The 19060-nt window shown below is 31.0% G+C and overlaps 1 protein-coding gene across 1 annotated transcript; it reads left to right on the top strand.

Annotated features, from left to right (window-relative positions):
- Window positions 1–10450: 10450 nt before the first annotated feature.
- On the top strand, window positions 10451–17560 carry LOC137818229 (MACPF domain-containing protein CAD1). Its single transcript, XM_068621519.1, has 7 exons — window positions 10451–11292; window positions 12115–12353; window positions 12440–12635; window positions 12735–12812; window positions 14663–14846; window positions 14965–15128; window positions 16489–17560. Exons 1-7 carry the CDS (start codon window positions 11035–11037, stop codon window positions 17113–17115), a joined length of 1746 nt encoding a protein of 581 aa, XP_068477620.1. The 5' UTR covers window positions 10451–11034; the 3' UTR covers window positions 17116–17560.
- The last annotated feature ends 1500 nt before the right edge of the window (window positions 17561–19060 follow it).

The following is a 19060-nucleotide window of genomic DNA, read 5'->3' as shown; positions in this document are numbered from 1 at the left end:
CCTTATTCTTGCGTTGACAACTATGCTCGTTCTCTTGGATCAAATGTCCATTTATGAGAGTCATCAAACAAAATAAATGAGTTAGTTTGAGCAGTTGTATAAAAAACAATTCTATTAAGTTGCCATTCTTCTTATTTTTCTATTGTTTTTGGCAACTTGTCACAATATTTCTTTAGAGAGGAGTACATAATTTTCTTTTCTAAGTTTTTCCTCCCTTGTTCTAAATTAACCTCTTTAAGAATTTTTCTATGTGTTCCTTTTAAAAGGCTTGAAGGTTGTTCAACAAGAATCATATTTTAAAATGTGTTTTTAATTGTTTCTTCTTGTTGAATGACCTTGTGGGAAGGAACACTCTTCTCCCACTCCTTTTTCTCCCTAACCCCCTATTTGCTTCCATGGATGTACTGTTCAAGAGGAAGGATGTGAGTGGATATCCATGGTTTGGATCAAGGGATGTGCAGGGAAGTGAATGAGAGGATATACCGGTGAACAGTAAATATCCTCTCCCCTCAAAATGAAGAGATGTAGAGGGAAAGCCATGTCAGCATCCCTTATTTCCAAATTTACCCTCATTTGAATGTATCACAATGCTTCAATTGAATGTATTAGTATTTTAAAAAAATTATTGTACAATGTTTAAAATATATATATATATATATAATATTTAAAATGAAGAAACAAATCATAATAAATTTTAAGGAAGTTTTAAGTTTGTTTATTATTTTATAAAATATTATAAATCAGTGTAAAAAAATATAGTTAAATAAAATCTTCCATTTATATATTAGTTATTAGAGTAGATCAGGTGATACCTATTTTTCAAGTTCTAATTAGATATTTTATTAAATGTGGTTGGATTTAGTTTTTTTAAAAGAAAATAATATATTATATCTAATTAAAATTGAAAATATTATCTGGGTTGGATCATGGTCATCACCAAAAGGTTATACTAAACATTTTTCATTTTATTTTATACTAAATATTTAATTTATTTAATACAAAAAAATCCCTAAAAACAATCCATCACTTGAAATAATTTTGTTCTAACTTAAATTATTCATTAGAAACTGAAAATATAATTAATATATTAAAATATGTATTTATGTATTATGTTATGTTTTATTTGGTTTAATGAGCACAGTACTTTTTAAATGACCCATGCATGCAAAAGCATATTCTCTGAAAAGGCATACCCATGGTGATAAAATATTGATTTTTATGTCTTTTCTTGACCTATTAGTAGTTATTAAATAAATTTAACTAACACAAATATTTAATAAAACAAAATAATAATAATTAATTATTGAACTATATCGGATTATACTACTAATATGTTTTTATCCTTATTTTTTATTATAATTTTTTATGAAATCCTTTTCTATGGTTAATTAAGTTATATTTTTGTTATTGTTGTATTTTTTAGATTGTTTTATTGTGAGATTTTTTAATATTAAAAAATAATAATTTTTTATTTATATAAGATGTGATTTATTTTTTAATTTTATAGTATATGTTTAATATTTAAAGAAATTATTTGAAATTCTGTTTTTATTTTTATTTTTGTTATGTTTTTATTAAAATATTTCTATATATAGTTATTATGTTTATGAGTTATAATTTATTTTATTATAATTTTTTATGAATTTTTTTTCTATTGTTAATTACGTTATATTTTTGTTGTTCTAGTATTTTTTATTTTTCATTTCTAGAGGGTTTTTAATATTAAAAATAATATCTTTTTATTTATATAATGTTTGATTTATTTTTCAATTTTATTACTTGAAGTTCTGTTTTTATTTAATTTGTTAAATACATATTTTTTTTCTAATTATAGTTTTTATATTATACATATTTACATTTAACATATATTTTTTTAATTATAATTTTTAAATCTACGAAATGTGTGAAAGTTTTTCATTTTTAAACAAAAACAACTCATTTTATTATTAATTTTTTTAATAGACAAGGGTTAATCTGTAAACTAACATTTCACACCTTTAAAAAAAATTAAAATTCCCTCATAACCATCACATCACTCACAAACTCCCATAAACTTTCCTCACACATCCACCCTAACATACCCCAATCCAAACACCCTCACTTTCTTCACACTTTCCTCACATCCTCACACATCCACTCCCTCAAATCCTCACACATCCCCTCCCTAATCCAAACAGAGCCTAAGGGATTTTTCTTGGTTTTCTATTTTTATTATTTTTTCTTCCTCTTTTTTTTTTTCATTTGCACTTGATCCCCTACCACTTGTGAAGGTGATAAAAGATAAAGTATAAACTTTTTTTCTTTGTGAGTGAAAGTAATCTCATTGGTAAGACCATTGTGCATAGTTTTTTTATCAAATTGCCAAGGTCTACCCAACAAAATATGACAAGCTTCCATGGGAACTATATCACATAAAACTTTGTCTTTATAGTTTTCCATAGACAACTCGACTTTCACTTGCTTATCTACAACTAATTCCCCATTTGCATTGATTCATTGAAGTTTATAAGGTTTAGGATGAGGTATTAATTGTAGATTTAGCTTTTCAACTATTCTAGTGCTACAACAATTGCAGCAAGAGCCACTATCCACAATGAGAGAACAAACATTTTCAAAAACTTTACATCTTGTATGAAAAATGTTCTCTCTTTGTGTCTCTTGGTTCACACTAGATTGGTTGTTGAGGGATCTTTGATCATCATTAACTCACCCTCACATGGATATGCTACTTCACTATTTTCTTTTTCTTTTTCTTCTCCCCCACTAGATTCATCATCATGGCTACTATATTCATCTACCCCTTTTAAGAAGATAGTTCTTTGGTTTGGGCATTGGGCTTGATCATGACCTCTACCATAACATTTAAAGCATTTAACATCTCTACTACAGGTGGGTGGAGTGAGCACATCTTTTCCTTCATTCTTGAGAGTTTCTTTTGGTTTTTCTTTAGATACACTTTCCTCCGCTTTATACTCCTCTTTGGGATAAGAGTTAGAGTATGAGCTTTCCCTATGACTTGAAGTTTTCCTCAAAATTTGTTGTTCCACTTTGATACACAGTTGAATCAAATCATTCAAGTCTTGGTAAGGCAAAAGTTCAACTTTATCTCTAATCTCAAGGTTAAGCCCACTTAAAAATCTTGCTATGGTAATGGATTCGGATTCCCTAATGGAGGCTTTCATCATGTATAGTTCTATTTTCTGCCTATATTCCTCTACACTCATGGTCTTTTGTTGGAGTCTTTGGAGCTTGTCCATCAACTCCCTATTGTAATATGAAGGAATATGGCGACGTCTTAAGGCACCCCTAAGATCATTCCAATATTCTATGGGAGGATCCTTATGAAGACGTCTATCTCTCTCAAGGGCCATCCACCAATACATAGCATTGCCTTGAAAACTTAGAGTGGCTAAGGGTACTTTGTTTTCTTCAAACACTTTATGACAAGAAAACAATTGTTCTACTTTCATCTCCCAATCTAGATAGATTTCTACATTTTCTTTGCCATGGAAATGAGGTAGATCTACCCTAACCTCTCTTGGACTTTCTTTCTTTTCCTTTCTAACTCTCCTAGGGGGTGGTTGCTAGTATTCATTTTTAAGACTTTGTTCTCCATATGATTCATTGCCCCTAGAGCTAGATGCATCTGAACTTTTTTTTAATTTGGTGTATTCATCTCTTTCTTTAACCATTTGTAATTATCTATATGAAAGTGCTTGAACATCTTGTGAATTTTTTTCCAAAAGAGATTTGATAGATGTTCCCTCACTTTCATTAGAATTACGAGCTTGAAAAGACATGGTTAAAGTTTTGTGTTATAAGTATTTTACCCCAAAAAAGATAAGGATAGTAGTGAAGGTAGCTTTCCAGGAAAGAGAGGTGAGTCACCACAAGGTTAATTCCAACTTATCAAGCACCAATTTTGAATTTTTGTTCACCAACAATTAAAGGTCAAGAATTAAAGCAAAGAACAATTCAAATTTAAAAAAAATAGGACAACAGCAAATGGATTAATTTGTAGGACACAACTAGAAGGAATATTGAATAAATTTGACAAGCAATCAAATAGGCACTCAACAAAAGGTGGCACACAAATTGAACCTATAGAATGTCACTAGAATTGATTAAAAAAAACCAAAACAGTACTACTGGAAATTTTAGGTACCAAAAAGCGTAACTTATAAAATTTATGTTGAGCTGGCTATTTGAAATTTGAATCTGAAATTTGAACCACAAACAATTCAAGATCTTAGCAAACTTTTGGCGCTGGAATCACACCAAAATTATGCACCAAAAAATTGTGATAAATTTTTCAAAATTCTTGTCAAATTACTGTTTTGGTTGGTGCCAAGATGTACACTTTTTTTCTATTGGATTTATCATTTTTTTTCTATTTTGTCTTTTGATCTGATTCTTTTTTTTCTTGTTTTGCTAATACATCAATCTGTATAAATCCAGAGTTTCATAATTTTTCTTCAACGTATTAATTTCATAAGAAAAAACAGCCAGCACAGAATTGAAAAACAGAGTAATCCTAATTCTGAAATTAAAAACAGCTTGAAGAAACTTCAAAAACACAATGGAATTGATGTATATGAATTTGTATGGATCTAACACACAAATATGAACTCAAATCTAAAAATAAAAATGCACCAAAGGATCAAACAAACTCAGATTAAACTGGACTCAAATCAAATCAAGAAACCAAAATTATCAAAAAAAATCAGCACTACATGAAATTGATGACAATTTAGGAGAAACATGACGAGACAAAACAAATTGGATTTAAAAATCAAAATGACTCAACACACACAATATGAACCGATTAGAATTGCAAATAAGACTCAAATAAACCAAAAACAGAACAACAATACAAATCTATATAGAATCCTACACAAATTTGACAATTAGAAGCTCAAGAACAATTTGAACACAATGCACCGATTGGATTTCTCCAAACACCACCTAAATCAAATTAAAATGTAAAAAACAGCAAGACAATATGGAAAACTTGAAGAACAACACGAAAATCAGATGAACACAAAAATTAAAACGAAATAAGGCACTTAGCTCTTGAAGACCATGGCTCTAGATACCAAATGATGGAGATGTGCCTTCATAGTTTTCGGATTTTGTTGGTGAATGGCGGAAGCATCATGGATTAAAGATGAAGCAAGGTCCTCCTAAGAGTGGTGGTGACCTTGAAGGTGCATGAGAGGTAGGGATTGAGAGTGGTGAGACCAACTCTACTTGGAAAGGGCGAATTTGTGAAGATTAAAAGCCTAACCTAGGAGGTTTTGGGCAATAAGTGAAATTGGCACAATTTGGCAACAATTCACTAAGTATATTAATCTTGCAAATACATGAGTCAAGCCCTCTTATTTATAGTGTTTAGAGGGCTGAAAATTCAAAAGAAAGTGGAGGGAAATGAATTCCCTCCCAAAAGTGGAGCCTAAATGAGCACATGGGGAGGGGTGTGTCTAGTTTGTATGCTCAGCCCCTCCATGGGCTTCCTAGACCGGTCTAGGTAAATTTAGAGGTTTTTAAAAACTCTAAGTTTACCTAGGTTGGTGTTTTAGGTGCCAAAATTAATTCTAAGAAAAATTACAAATAAAGTTCCTATGCTAATTTTGACAATAAATTAAAATCTAATATACACTAGAGTTTATGACATTTGAACATGTAAAATAACGTCTTCTTGGATCCTCTTGGTCATAACTCTAGTGGTTGACCCAAATCTACCCTTTGGTGGGTTGGCATGTGAGCCTGTGCTTGGGTCTCTTCCATCATGAACAACCACCAACACAAACCCTAGCCACACTAAATCCCTTTGGAAGAGAAAGAACAAAGCAAAAATCTTCAAATGAAAGTTCAAATAAAAAAGAATTATTTTATATTGAACCTTATTTTTATTAATCAAAAGTAATTTATCAATTTTTGGGAAATATTTATTTTGAAATAATGTTATATTTTTTTTACTTAGGGTAACTAAGATAGTATTAATTACTTATTTATTTGTTTTTGTTAAAAAATTAATTGTATTAAATTTTGATTTTAAAAAATTAAAAATTATTAGTACCATAATTCTTTTCTTACTATAAATAATAATGATAATAATAAACAATTTTATTAGGGATTTAATTTAATATTCTTAATTTATGAAATATTAAATTTTTAAAAAAACTAGACATTATTCGAAACATAAGTATATTGGGAAATTTGAAAATATATTCAAAAAAATTTAATATTTAAATTTATTTAATAGTTTTTAATATTTGTTTTTAGTTCTTAACTAAAATTTTAATTATTGTAGGTTATCATTGGCAAAATTAATTAGAAAACTAACAGAAAAATTTAAAAAAACTAGCTTTAAGATAGTTGGAAGCCAAAACAAAACTATCTTTGAATTTATAATTTGGTTTTTTTTAATTTAGTTTTTTCAAAAAATTTATGCCAAACCAATTATTTTAATGATATTATTTATTTTAGTTATTATTTTTTATGTTATATTATCAATTACTAATCTTATATAATATCTTAAGATAATTTTAAGTGATTTAAAAAATAAATATAAAATAATTAAGTAATATTCAAAGTTTCATTACGTTATATACGTATCTTAAAGAGTAATTAAACTTATCTTATTTAAACGTTAATTTAATAATTATAATACAAATGAGAATGAATGAATGAATATAAAAAATAGAAACTACCGAATTAAAAAATATTTAAGACAATCTCTTAAAAATATTAAGTTACTGAGAAAAATTGTTTATCCAACATTTTTATAAGAATAAGAAGTTTTCCCGTTTAAAAAACATGGCAAACATAATAGAAAAAACCAAAAAGAATAAAAGTTATACTCATGATCAATTATCGTCATAATCAATTATGGCATCATAAATATTATCTTTAAAAAGTTATGTATTTTCTTATACATATTAATTATAAAAATAATGATAAATTTATATTATTAATATAAATAATTGTTTATTCAAATTTTAATGTAAAACATAATTATACATAAATTATAAAGACAAAAATTACACATACACATACTTTGGTGAAAATAATAAACTAAAATTATAATATCGATAATATATATATATATAAATAAAAAATAAATATATATAATAATTATTATTATTTTAATAAATTTTAATATGTAAGATCCTGGAATACATGTTCTACATTATTTTTTTATATAAGCTTAGAGTTTTCAAAACATTCCTAGTACCTGATTAGGACATATAAAAATACAATTATTTACAATATAAGTTTCAAAATCAACATCTTAAAGCTCTTCAGACGGTAAGATCATCTGCTCAGGTACATAGTACAATCATCGCAATTCAAACACAAGAAGAAAAGAAAGGATAAGCTAGTGAAAATAGAATTTTATAATATACACAATCAAATCAAAAGAGAAAACCAAATTACATGATCAATTTCTCAAATTATTCAATGTTCTTCAAATCTCAACAATAGAACAATCACATGGATCTACACATCTAGGATATTCAACAAATAAAATAACAACTGACACCTTCCGGAAGACCCACATTAAGTAAGTCCTACCAGATACTAACACCCGATCCAAATATTATCAGCGAATCCAACAGAAAGTATTAGGGTAAGTTCAATACAACTCAAGTCATGCATCTCATATGTAACGGTGTGCATGAACTCCTCCATCAGTTTCTCACCACATGATATTTTAGTCTATATGACTTAGATTATCAGTGAAGCTCGGAGATCTCTGTTATCACATAGGCATCAATACTTAATACACATACAAACATCAGTCCATACATTATCCCAAATGTATGAAATCAATTTCATTCAATTTCATACAGTATCATTCAAAACACAATCCACAACATTCAAAAGTCTATTTAACATAAAAAAAATAAACAACACTTAACTACTAAACCATCAAAACCTAATATTTTTACAAGTTTAAATAATATATAAACAAATAACCACAATATATAAACACACAACATCCTTGCAAGAGAAATTGAATATTGGGACCACGTCTCTTCTGCATTCAGATCTTCTATCCTAGGTGCTATTAAAAATTAAATTTAGCTTCTCTTACCTTAATTGTTTGCTTTCCAAGCAACTTCTAGAATTTTATTCCCCACAATCTGGATAAGCTTCAAGATTTACGGGCCTAATGCAGTTATCCAAACATAACAAAAATTCAGTACATAGTAGAATAAGTTGAGAGGATTAAACTTCTCAACTGATCCCACAAAGATTGATGATTAAATCCTAAGAAAAAATAGAGAAGAAAGGATCTTTAGAGAAAAAATGAACTTACTATGTTTGAAAATATGACCGAATAGAAGTATTTCTTAACTAGTCAACTACAACGTGGTCCGGTCAGATTCTAAAATAGATGAAGATTAAGAGAGAAAAATTAAAAAAGAAGGGAGAAAAGAGAATATGGACATAGAGAAAGAGAAAAGAATAAAAAAACCCCGTGGTAGGAGTGACTTATCTCACCTTTATTATTATTTGTTTAAGCGTTATTACATAATATATTTAATAATATTATTTCAATTTAATACAAAATTAATATATTTGGAACTAAAAAATATATATCATAATTTATTATTTAAATATTTTTTAATAACAAAGATAATTTTATAAATTTACTTTTTAATCTTTAAACTAATTTTTAAATTTTATTCCAACTAACCAACATATCATTAACAAATTTTAATAAATCACTTTTATAAGTCCACTTTAACCGATCTCAATCCAAACAACCTCATACGTCTTTCTAAATTCACTTTCCCAAATTTTCACAAATATTTTCCATAATCCAAATACATCTTAAAAATTGATTTACACCAAATAAATAAATTAAACTCGGATATTTTAAAATTTAGCTTGAGTTGACAAATTTCCTTTTTTAATATTTGAAGTTTTAAATAGATCTAATACATATTTAAGTATTTATTTTATATATAATTAAAAGCTTAAATATTTTTCATTCTTATTACTTTTTTTCTTTAAATTAATAAATTATATATATATACATATATTTTGGGTTTTAGTTTTTAAAAATTGTTCTTTTAATTCCTCTATTTTTTCTGGTTCTGAATCACAGGGCACGTTTCACTATGCAAGAGTGTTGATTTGACATTTGTTATTTCTAACGAGGCAAATTATTAACATGCTATTGATACGTGAGATCTTGGCTCATATGATATCGAATAATATTGATTGATATAGGTGGCAGTAGATTGTTTAGTTTAACTATGTGGTCCAGTGTTTAATTTAGAGTGATATCAATTTGAAAATATATTAATAGAAAGTTATGTATCTTATGTGCACTCAAAGACTAAGGTTTCAGATTAAATTAATTATTACTCCTTACTAATACCGATAATAAAAATTTATCATTTATTGACATGATATTTTTGACGTCAATAATTATTAATCACGTCAATTTTTTTAACAAAGAACTAATGTGACAAAAAATAATATTTCAATGACCTTGTAAAAATAATTCAAGGACCAAAATGAAAATTGGAGCATAGAGAAATTAAAAGTATATATACATCTATATTATCTATTTAATAATACCAAATGCATGTGAATTTTTCCCATATATTTGAGTTATATATATATATATATATATATATATATATATATATATATGACACGTTTTATACATATATGAACGAAATTAATTATTCAAATTGTTATTTTGTTGGTGGCTGAGTACGGGAAAAAATTAATATAGACTTGATTATTTTCATCTTCTAACTATTTACTATTGGTGCTATTAAAACTTATTAATGAAAACTATTAACTATTTTATGAAGATGATTTTTTTATATACTAAACTAAGAATTGTCTAGAACAAGGGACACTTATGATCTAAAAAAGATAAAGCTTAATTTTTGTGTATAAATTTAAAAATGGACAATTTTAATCATTGTAATTTTATAACAATTTAATATAAATATTAAATATGGAAAATAATAGTTTGACCATTTTTAGAATTATATAGAAGATTTGATGAGTTTAAAACTAAATATATAAAATAAAGAGTAAATTTAGAATTAAATGATATGAAAAAATATTAAAATAATAATATTAAGAGTTATAATATAATTATATAAAAAATGTAGATTATTAATGTATCATTATCCATTAAATATTTAGCATTAATAAATTATTAAATATGTTAAAAGTAAAATAAAATCGTTTAAATAGTTTGAAAATAGATAATAAAGTAACAATGGGACTAAGATCTGTTTGGATGTATTCCAAAAGCTGTATTAAGAACGTTTGATAGGAGATAATTTTTTTTATAATTAGAAATGTTAAAAAACAATTAATGAATTCTAATTGTAATTAAATTAAAACAAATGCATGAGTTCATACTTGGAAGCACATGGTACGACCAGGAATGAACGGTGAAGATTTTAGGCAAAACAACACGCAAACGTTTGGATGGAAAGAAGTAAATTATGACTGAAACTCAAGTCAATGCATCTCTGGACAGACAAAACCAAAGAGTCTCCCAAGGTAGAAACTACAAATAAAGGAAAGAAAGCCACACCGTACGATAATGTCAATGTAGAGAGAGAAGAGAGGTTTTATTTTACAGAGAGAAACTTTTTAGAGAGGGAAAGTCAGTGACAAGCACCACAAGAAGAAGTAGCTAGCACCCTAACCACACCAGATTTTGGATAATAATCTAATCTTGGTCACTCTTAGATCCATTGAGGTTGTTCCTGCACAGCATGATTTCCTCTGGGTCAAACCCCGGTTGAGCACACAGAAGAAAGAGAGGGTTTGAAGAGATGGGTTTGATCATGACCCTTTTGATGCGTCACATGCCCACATAGTTAAAATCGTGTACTCTTTTTTGTGTTTTGTGGAATTTGTTCATGTGGGTCGTGCCAATTCCCTTTGATTAATGTGATTATCCACCTTCTCGTTCCATTCAGAATTGGGTTTTCCTTTTTTTTCGTTAAAGAAGAGTCTTTTAAGGTGGCTCGCGGAGCCATGGGGGAGCTTGTAGCAGCGGTGCACACTGCTACTAACGCTTTGCAAGCATTAGGGAGGGGTTTTGATGTGAATTTTGACACGAGGTTGCTTTATTGTAAAGGAGTTTCAGGGTCTAGGGTAGTTGAGATTGATGAAGAACACCGTAGGGAGCTGTTTCTCTATGATGATGTGGCTGTTCCTGACGTTTCCAGGGACATTGGATGCTCCCAGGAGGCCATGGAGCGTCAGAGTTCTGGGGTCTGCACGTTTCCTGAGGTAAGGCTGGCAGTTGAATTTGTTCTCTTTTTATAATTATTTTTTCTTGTTTTGTGAGAATGCTTTGGTGGGAATTGTCAAGGTTTTTAATTGCAGTCAGGGATACCCTGCGCACCTGGATATTGTGGGCAATTGCTGACTAATATACTGATGTGGTCACAATTGTGAAGGCAGACGCCCCAAAAACCTTGACATGCAGCCAAAATTGCAGTTGCCAAGCGTTTTTTAAAACCATGAAAATTGTTTCCTGAATAAAATCGAGCATGTTTTCGTTTATGTTTAATTATTTGTGCCAGTATAAGGTCATTTATATTTTGTTTGATGAATTTGACAGTGGTTTTACGTTGCTTTTTATGATTATGGAGAAGAGATATGGGATTTGTAAGGTGGTTGGTGAGGGGGCGGGGGGAAGGGGGAGGAACCATTTCTCAATTATGTAGGTATGCTGCTTAAACTGATATAATTAGAGGACCTATCTTATGATAGATAGCTGGTGCCGGCCTTAGCATGGCCACTGAGATATTTAACAATGCAGACTGTGGTTCCTTTCCATTTTAGAAGATTTTTTGTCTGGCCGAAATTTCGAAATCATATATTCATATATTCTGGTGACAATTATCTTTTATGCTTTCCGTTGTTTTTGTAAATTTCTTTCATAATACTCAATATCTTGATTCCCTTGTATTTTGTTTGCATTAAGTATTTGAAGCAAACTATAATAATTTCAGATTGCACTGTACACAAGAACAGGTGTCATATTTTACTGTTGCCCCCTGCAATGTTTTCTCAAATTTATGATAGTTCTGCTGTGGTTGGTTACAGATGGTGGAATACTTTAATGGAAGGGCAAATATATCAGGGAACTTTCCTCTTGGGAGTTTTAATGCCGCATTTAGCTTCACTGGTTCAAAACATGTTGATGCTGCAGCCACAAAAACCTTGTCTACAGAAGGGTTTTACATTCCTCTTGCAAAGGTTCAGCTTAAAAAATCTCACTTAACGTTGCAAGTAAATGTCAAAAAGGCTGTCCCAGTCAATTGGGATCCACCGGCTTTGGCAAGGTATGGATACAACAAGTTATCTACATACATAATGCTATATCAAAGATATCTAAGACTGTTCCTGACTTTTAATTATATTTTGACAGTTTTATCGAAAATTTTGGGACTCATGTCATTACATCTATAACTATTGGTGGTAAAGATGTTATTTATGTTAAACAACACCATACTTCTCCTTTGCTAAAGTTGGAGATGAAAAACTATATTCAGGATATTGGAAATCAGAGGTTCTCTGACATCAATAGTCAAACAAGTTCAGGTCAAACAAAATCCAAGGATAAGGCTAGTTCACCTCATTACCTCTTTTCTTGCATAAATTTATATGATCCAGGCTTATGATAGCTATGAATATAATGCTTGATTATTTTACATTTTTGGCAGGGTGTTGATCCATTTTCATTCAATAGTCAAGGGGTTTACCCCCAACCCACAACTGCAACATATCCTTCTGGGAAAGAAGTACGTAATATACATATCACTATTATGGTTTTTTTTTGAGCTGAATGGTGTCATGTGATCCATATACTCAACTTCACCTATTGGGATAAAACTTTGTTTTTATTGTTGTTGTTGCTGCTATTATGAAATATTTATTTCCAGGATACTTTTACAGTTATATCCAAAGTCATGGAAATTTAAATTTTGACGAGCCATTTTTCTAAAGTAAACTGTGTATGTATATGGTAATCTAAAGATGTCTTTAGGCATAGAAGTATACAAGGTCTTAGGTTCTCATTGTGGGCTTAACCAAGAACCACTAACATGATTATTTCCTCATTGTGGACTTCACCAAGAACCTCTAACATGATTCTTTCCCCTCCTAACCCCCGAACCTGATTTTCAATTTCCCAATCCTTTTCCAAGTTGCTAGACCTTGTTTATGTAGAAAACAAAAAAAGAAGCTAGTTAATAGCTCCAATGCATATACAAGTATCAGTACATTATTGGAGATGATACTGCTATAGGGATGTGACATTTCAATTGAGGATGTGGTTGAGTGACTTATGGCATAATCCAACATGATTGATATATACCATTGCACAAAACATTTTATAAAGACACACACACATCACGCAAGACATCTTATATTTTTAAAAGAAGATGGAGTTGGCCATTCCATTTCCAAGGTTGATGGGGAAAATTAAAGTTTTCTTTTTTTTAATTATTTTCAACCTTAGCCATTGTGACCGAATAAAATATTAGAATTTATCACTAGCTATATTTGATGTTGATTTAGTGAAGTATCTGATACTGATACAATTATACATGCTACACCTGTTCAAAGACAGTACAAAGTATTAGTGCTTCCTAGGCAATAGTTATTTTATGTATTTCCTTCCTGCACTTTTCTTGCAATCTAACTTCCCTTTTGTGTTATTAATATTTGAGAATATGGCAGCAAATTTATTAGGATTTGTCATACCTGAGTGGATTGAGTTCAGGTATGTTGGTCTAGGTCTCAAGTCTTTGAGTACTCCAGTGGCCAAGTAAGGAGGGAATTTGTTTATCGGAGAGACTTTTATCAATTATTAGTCATATTGAGCATAAAGAGAAATGATTGGAAGGAAGAGTGAGGAAAAGAGAATGAGTATAACTTTGTGACAGGTGTTTTGGTATTTGTGGGTGCCAAACAAGTAATTGAGAGTAATGGTAATCTATACTTGTGATGGGTAGTAGTTGTTTTGAGACGTTGTCCTTGTTAGGCTTTAGGGCCCTTCATATTAGGCTGTAGGTTGTACATTACAGAATCCGTGGATACTCTGACAACTACTTTTCCAATGGGAAGTTGGGAATGGCTTCATTTTAATGCATTTGATGGATTAAAATTAAAATCTGATATCCTTTTTATGCTTTGGTATGCACAGGAATACCAAAATTAAAACACTGGTGAATTGTGATAAAACAGTATTCTATATTTAAAGGCATTGGCAATATGGCACAACTCTTTCTCCATTAATGCCCTATCCTTTTCAGCCATGAATGTGAAATCTGTTTATGTGTGTCATCTTTGGTCCTACATAAGCCCTGCAAAGTTGTCTTCTTCTCCTTCTTTCTTACTTCCCCTTGATATTTTGGAATATGACCTGCATCACAGTGTGCTTAACCCTGCATAGGGTACTGTGGCAGCATGCTGCTGTCTTGAGAAAAAATAATTCTTGTTATAAAAAATGATATTGCCTGTCATTCATGATTGTTGATTGTTAGTAACTGGCTGGTCTGTGGAATATCTTTGTCAATTTTGTCTAGAAAAAAGTCTTTATCAAGTCTTATGTTTTTTATCTTAACTTCCTTGAATACTTATTGGTCAGGATGTCACAGTTATTTTTAGAAGAAGAGGAGGAGATGATTTAGAACAAAACCACAGTAAATGGCTATCAACTGTGAAGTCCTCCCCAGATATCATTGAGATGACTTTCTGTCCTATAACTGCTCTACTTGATGAAATACCTGCCAAGGAGCATTTGATTCGTGCCATTGGTCTTTATCTTGAATGTTAGTCAATTCATCCTTTATTTTTTATTATTTGAATTTTTTTCATATTGGCTTTGTGGAGTATGGTCTAATAAAAGTCACACATTTATTTTTCTGTTTTCCTAAATTTTGCTCACAGTTAAACCTCCAATTGAAGAACTTAGATATTTCCTAGAGTTTCAGATTCCTCGTGTATGGGCCCCTTTACAAGACAGGATTCCTGGTCAACAAAGGAAGGAACCTGTGTGTCCATCTTTGCAATTCAGCATAATGGGCCAGAAACTTTACATCAGTCAAGAACAGGTAAACATCATTTCTGGTATTTTCCTTAGCTTAGAAACTTCTTATCCTGTGATAAGGATTCTTCTAAAGAAATGCAACGTGTTTACTGTTTGTGGTACATAGGGCAGTCCTTTTTTTATCATTTCAAGTTTTTCTTGGTTGTTTATGGGCGCATTTGGTTTGTCACTGAGTTGCCAAGCAAAATATAATTCTAAGGATTGATCAGCTAGTGTCTCTGGTAACATTGTCGCCAGGTCTGGGAATCTAATAAATTGAACCTTTCACTTTTAAGTGTTTATGAATCTGAAGGAAATGGTTTATTTTCCTAAATTTCTGGGTTATGCTAGATCAGTCCTTTACAGTGGTGGAACCCTGTTTATGTGTTGTGCCTATTTTAGCTCAAGTTTATATTTAAAGTATTATGACTGATTACTCTTCTCATTATTTTTCGTGTATATAAATTTAAGGTGACAAATACCTTGTTTTGCATCCTTTTTCAATGTGGTGTCATTCATGTTGAAATTGGTGCTGTGTCTATCCTTGAAAAATAAGAACAACTAGTAAAAAAACTTCGTTTTTTCTATTACAATAGGTTGACCTGTAGACATCACGAGAAACTAACTAGTGATGTGTTCACATTACCTTCTATTATTTCTTCTTCAGTTAACACCCTTTTTGTGAACATTTCACAATATGAATGTCTGCGTTAAAACATGTTTGTTTTTCGCACTTAGAGATGTTAACATGAAACGACACCCTGAATGATAGATAATTGATTGAATCAAGAGGAGGAGAGATGAGTGCAGTGGCTGGGTTCTCACTCGGATAAAGATAAAGATAAAGATAATTGTGCACACTAGGGGTTTTATCTGAACCTCCTTGAGTGATGAAAAACAAGCGCAGCAGAGCTCTCCATATGAAGAGCTCTGATACCATAACAGAGAAGAGCAATTGAGAAAGCAAGAAAAAAACTAGAAATGATCAACAAAGGCTTCTCATCTTATTATGGAAAAGGATGAATATGTACAAGACGAGGAAAGAAAACAAGTTACATATGTAACTGAAAATATTCTAACAGAAACATGTAACAAACTAACAGCAAAACTAACAAAAACATATTATGGTTGTGATAGTTCTGCATAATATTATAAGTTTATAATGCCTCTCACAAAATGTGTTTGTAAAGAAACAATATCAGAATATGCTAATCCAGTTGAATTTAAGCTTTTGTAAAGGAAAGCTTCCAGAGTACGTATTCTAGATTTTGTTCGATTAAGTTGGTGTTTGGTGGCTAAATTAATTGGGAGAAGATTTCAATTGTAGTGAAAGGTGGCACATATCTAATCAATTTTACTTTAAACATGGTTCTCTTTGAATGCAGATTACAGTGGGACGTAGGCCAGTAACTGGATTACGTCTCTGTCTAGAAGGAAGCAAGCAGAATCGGCTGAGAATTCTGGTTCAACACTTGGTATTACTTCCAAAAATCCTCCATCCATATTGGGACAGCCATGTTGCTATAGGTGCTCCCAAGTGGCAGGGACCCGAGGAGCAAGACAGCCGATGGTTTGAACCAGTTAAATGGAAGAACTTTTCTCATGTGAGCACTGCACCAATTGAGAACCCTGAAACCTTCATAGGAGACTTCTCTGGCATCCACATAGTTACTGGAGCACAGCTTGGAGTGTGGGATTTCGGTTCACGGAATGTGCTGTACATGAAGCTCTTATATTCAAGGTTACCCGGCTGCACGATTCGAAGATCGCTGTGGGATCATGTTGGAAACAGTTCATCAAAAACAGTGAATGTTGGAAACACCTCCAACTCAGATAACTCAACCCTCGGAGAAAATGCCACAGGGAACAAGTTGATGAAGTATGTTGACTTGTCTGGGATGACAAAAGAGCCCCAAGATCCTCCTGGCCATTGGCTAGTCACTGGTGGAAAGCTTGGTGTGGAAAAAGGGAAAATTGTTTTGAGAGTGAAATATTCATTGCTTAATTATTGATTTCACCTTCCAAGTTTGTGTTTGAGGACGTGCATGCAGTGGTGGTCTGTGTAGGAAGAAGCAGTGCTTCGGTGCACATAATTTTCCCTTGTTTTTCCATGTAAAAACATTTTGCGGTTTGATGACCAGAGTTGAATAGGAAGCTTTTACTCTTAGTTGATTATGATTAGTGGATGCATGTTGTGGTGGTGGCAAATGTTGTTTGTTTCCATTGCCACTGTTGATGTGATGTCCATATCTCATAGGAGTTAGAACCTTTTCCACCATGCTCCATTTTAAAGTAATGTTTATAGCTATATAGCTTTCAAATACAAATGACAAAACCCCTTTGCTTCCCTTTCTCTCTACTACAAAACAAGAGGGTAACAGAGAGGGGAGAAAGGTGGTTAGTGAAGTCTTAGAACTTGAACATTCTTTATCAACCATTGTTTTCTTTTGTGGCTTATTCCTTAACTGGTTATGCATCTATTTGCGTATTACTAATTTTGTTTTTTACTATCATTACCTCTTCTACTTGGTTTTTAAAATGTATGAAAATTGTAATAACTGATATCTGATGTTTCATGGGCATGAAATTTTGGGTCTCATTTGGAGCTTACTCAAATTTCCTTAACTTTTTGCTTCTGAACTTTACAGGATCCTTGACTTTCAAGTTTCATAAAAGTTATTCCTTTTTTCACAACGTGCTTTTTGCAATGTTCACCTTATTTTCATAACCTAATTGGGGTTTGGAACCTTGGGATTGTGTAAGTCAAGTCTTTACTTTTTATAAATAGAGTCTCTCATTTCCTTTAAAACACACCTTCACTCTCCTCTTTTCTCATACATCTACCTATTCTTATCTTTCTCCTCTCTTCTCATACATCTACCTAGTCTTATCTTTGGGTTTTCGCCCTTAAACAGCTTTTGTTTGTTAGTTTTTGTTATTCTCGGTAATCACTTGAGAAATACATGTTGTATCATGAGGAGTCTGAACAATATACCACAAATAAGGTCTTAAAAGACATTTTATTTATCCTCTCTCATTGATACAACAAAAGTTACTCACTTAACAGCATTTTATTAATAAAATTATATATATTGACATTCTAAGTTTAAAAATAGAAAAATATAATCAAAAAATGTTTTTTTTTCTTTTATTTATGAGTGTAAACATATTACACTTCTTTACATAATGATGTCAAGTTTATGTTGGGTTTGTATGTACTATTGTCGAAAACGCGAAGAACTTCGAAAACTTTTCACATAGACTTCAAGATTTGGGATGAAAGTCAATAGTGTTATTTTTAGTTTTCTTTTTCCCAAAAATGAACTATACATGATGACAATAGTTCTATTTTTCATTTTTTTTAGTGGAAAATATATTTTATTTTTGTTATTTTTTTTGTTCACATTTTTTTTTCTTGTTTTCTATATTTACATATCTCTACATAATATCAGTTTATAACTTAAAAATTAAATTATTTTTGAAAAAGAGCTATTAACCGAGCTCAATGTTGTCCCTGTCTATCTACACCCTAATAGTTGGACATTTATTTGTGCGTTTATCATTTTGTGCTCACAGCTCGACATCTCGCCGTCTATTGAAGTTTTTCTCTATTTCTTTGAGGCTAAACACGCGAGCAGTAAATTGTGGGTATCTCTGAACGGCGCCCCTGGAAGAGCCTTGCTCACCCTCTTATAGTCTTCATATAAAAACATTAAAGGAAAATTTGTTAAAGTCCAAGCTTCAACAGAGATCCAACCCTTGAGCCCAAATTTCAGAGTGCTCGACGCTTAGAAGATCTGTCGCCAAAGGATCAAGGAATCTGCGAGTTCCTCATGAGATTGAAAGTCGTTTTTGATACCTCCTACTTGTTGACCAAAGAGTACACCCCCAGTGCTTTGAAGGCTTACACCGCTATTAACCATTTACTTGTTTTCTTTGCAAAGAGGATGTTGTCTA

Source organism: Phaseolus vulgaris, chromosome 10 (genome assembly GCF_051622355.1).
Source record: "Phaseolus vulgaris cultivar YP4 chromosome 10, ASM5162235v1, whole genome shotgun sequence".
NCBI classification, from domain to species: domain Eukaryota; kingdom Viridiplantae; phylum Streptophyta; class Magnoliopsida; order Fabales; family Fabaceae; genus Phaseolus; species Phaseolus vulgaris.
This window is presented reverse-complemented; position numbering and strand designations above follow the sequence as displayed.

Bases quoted from the DNA above. Each gene is read 5' to 3' on its own strand.
- LOC137818229 (XM_068621519.1), top strand. From the start codon at position 11,035: ATGGGGGAGCTTGTAGCAGCGGTGCACACTGCTACTAACGCTTTGCAA. The intron at 11,293-12,114 runs GTAAGGCTGGCA...GGTTGGTTACAG, and splicing joins GGGTCTGCACGTTTCCTGAG to ATGGTGGAATACTTTAATGG. The intron at 15,129-16,488 runs GTAAACATCATT...CTTTGAATGCAG, and splicing joins TTTACATCAGTCAAGAACAG to ATTACAGTGGGACGTAGGCC.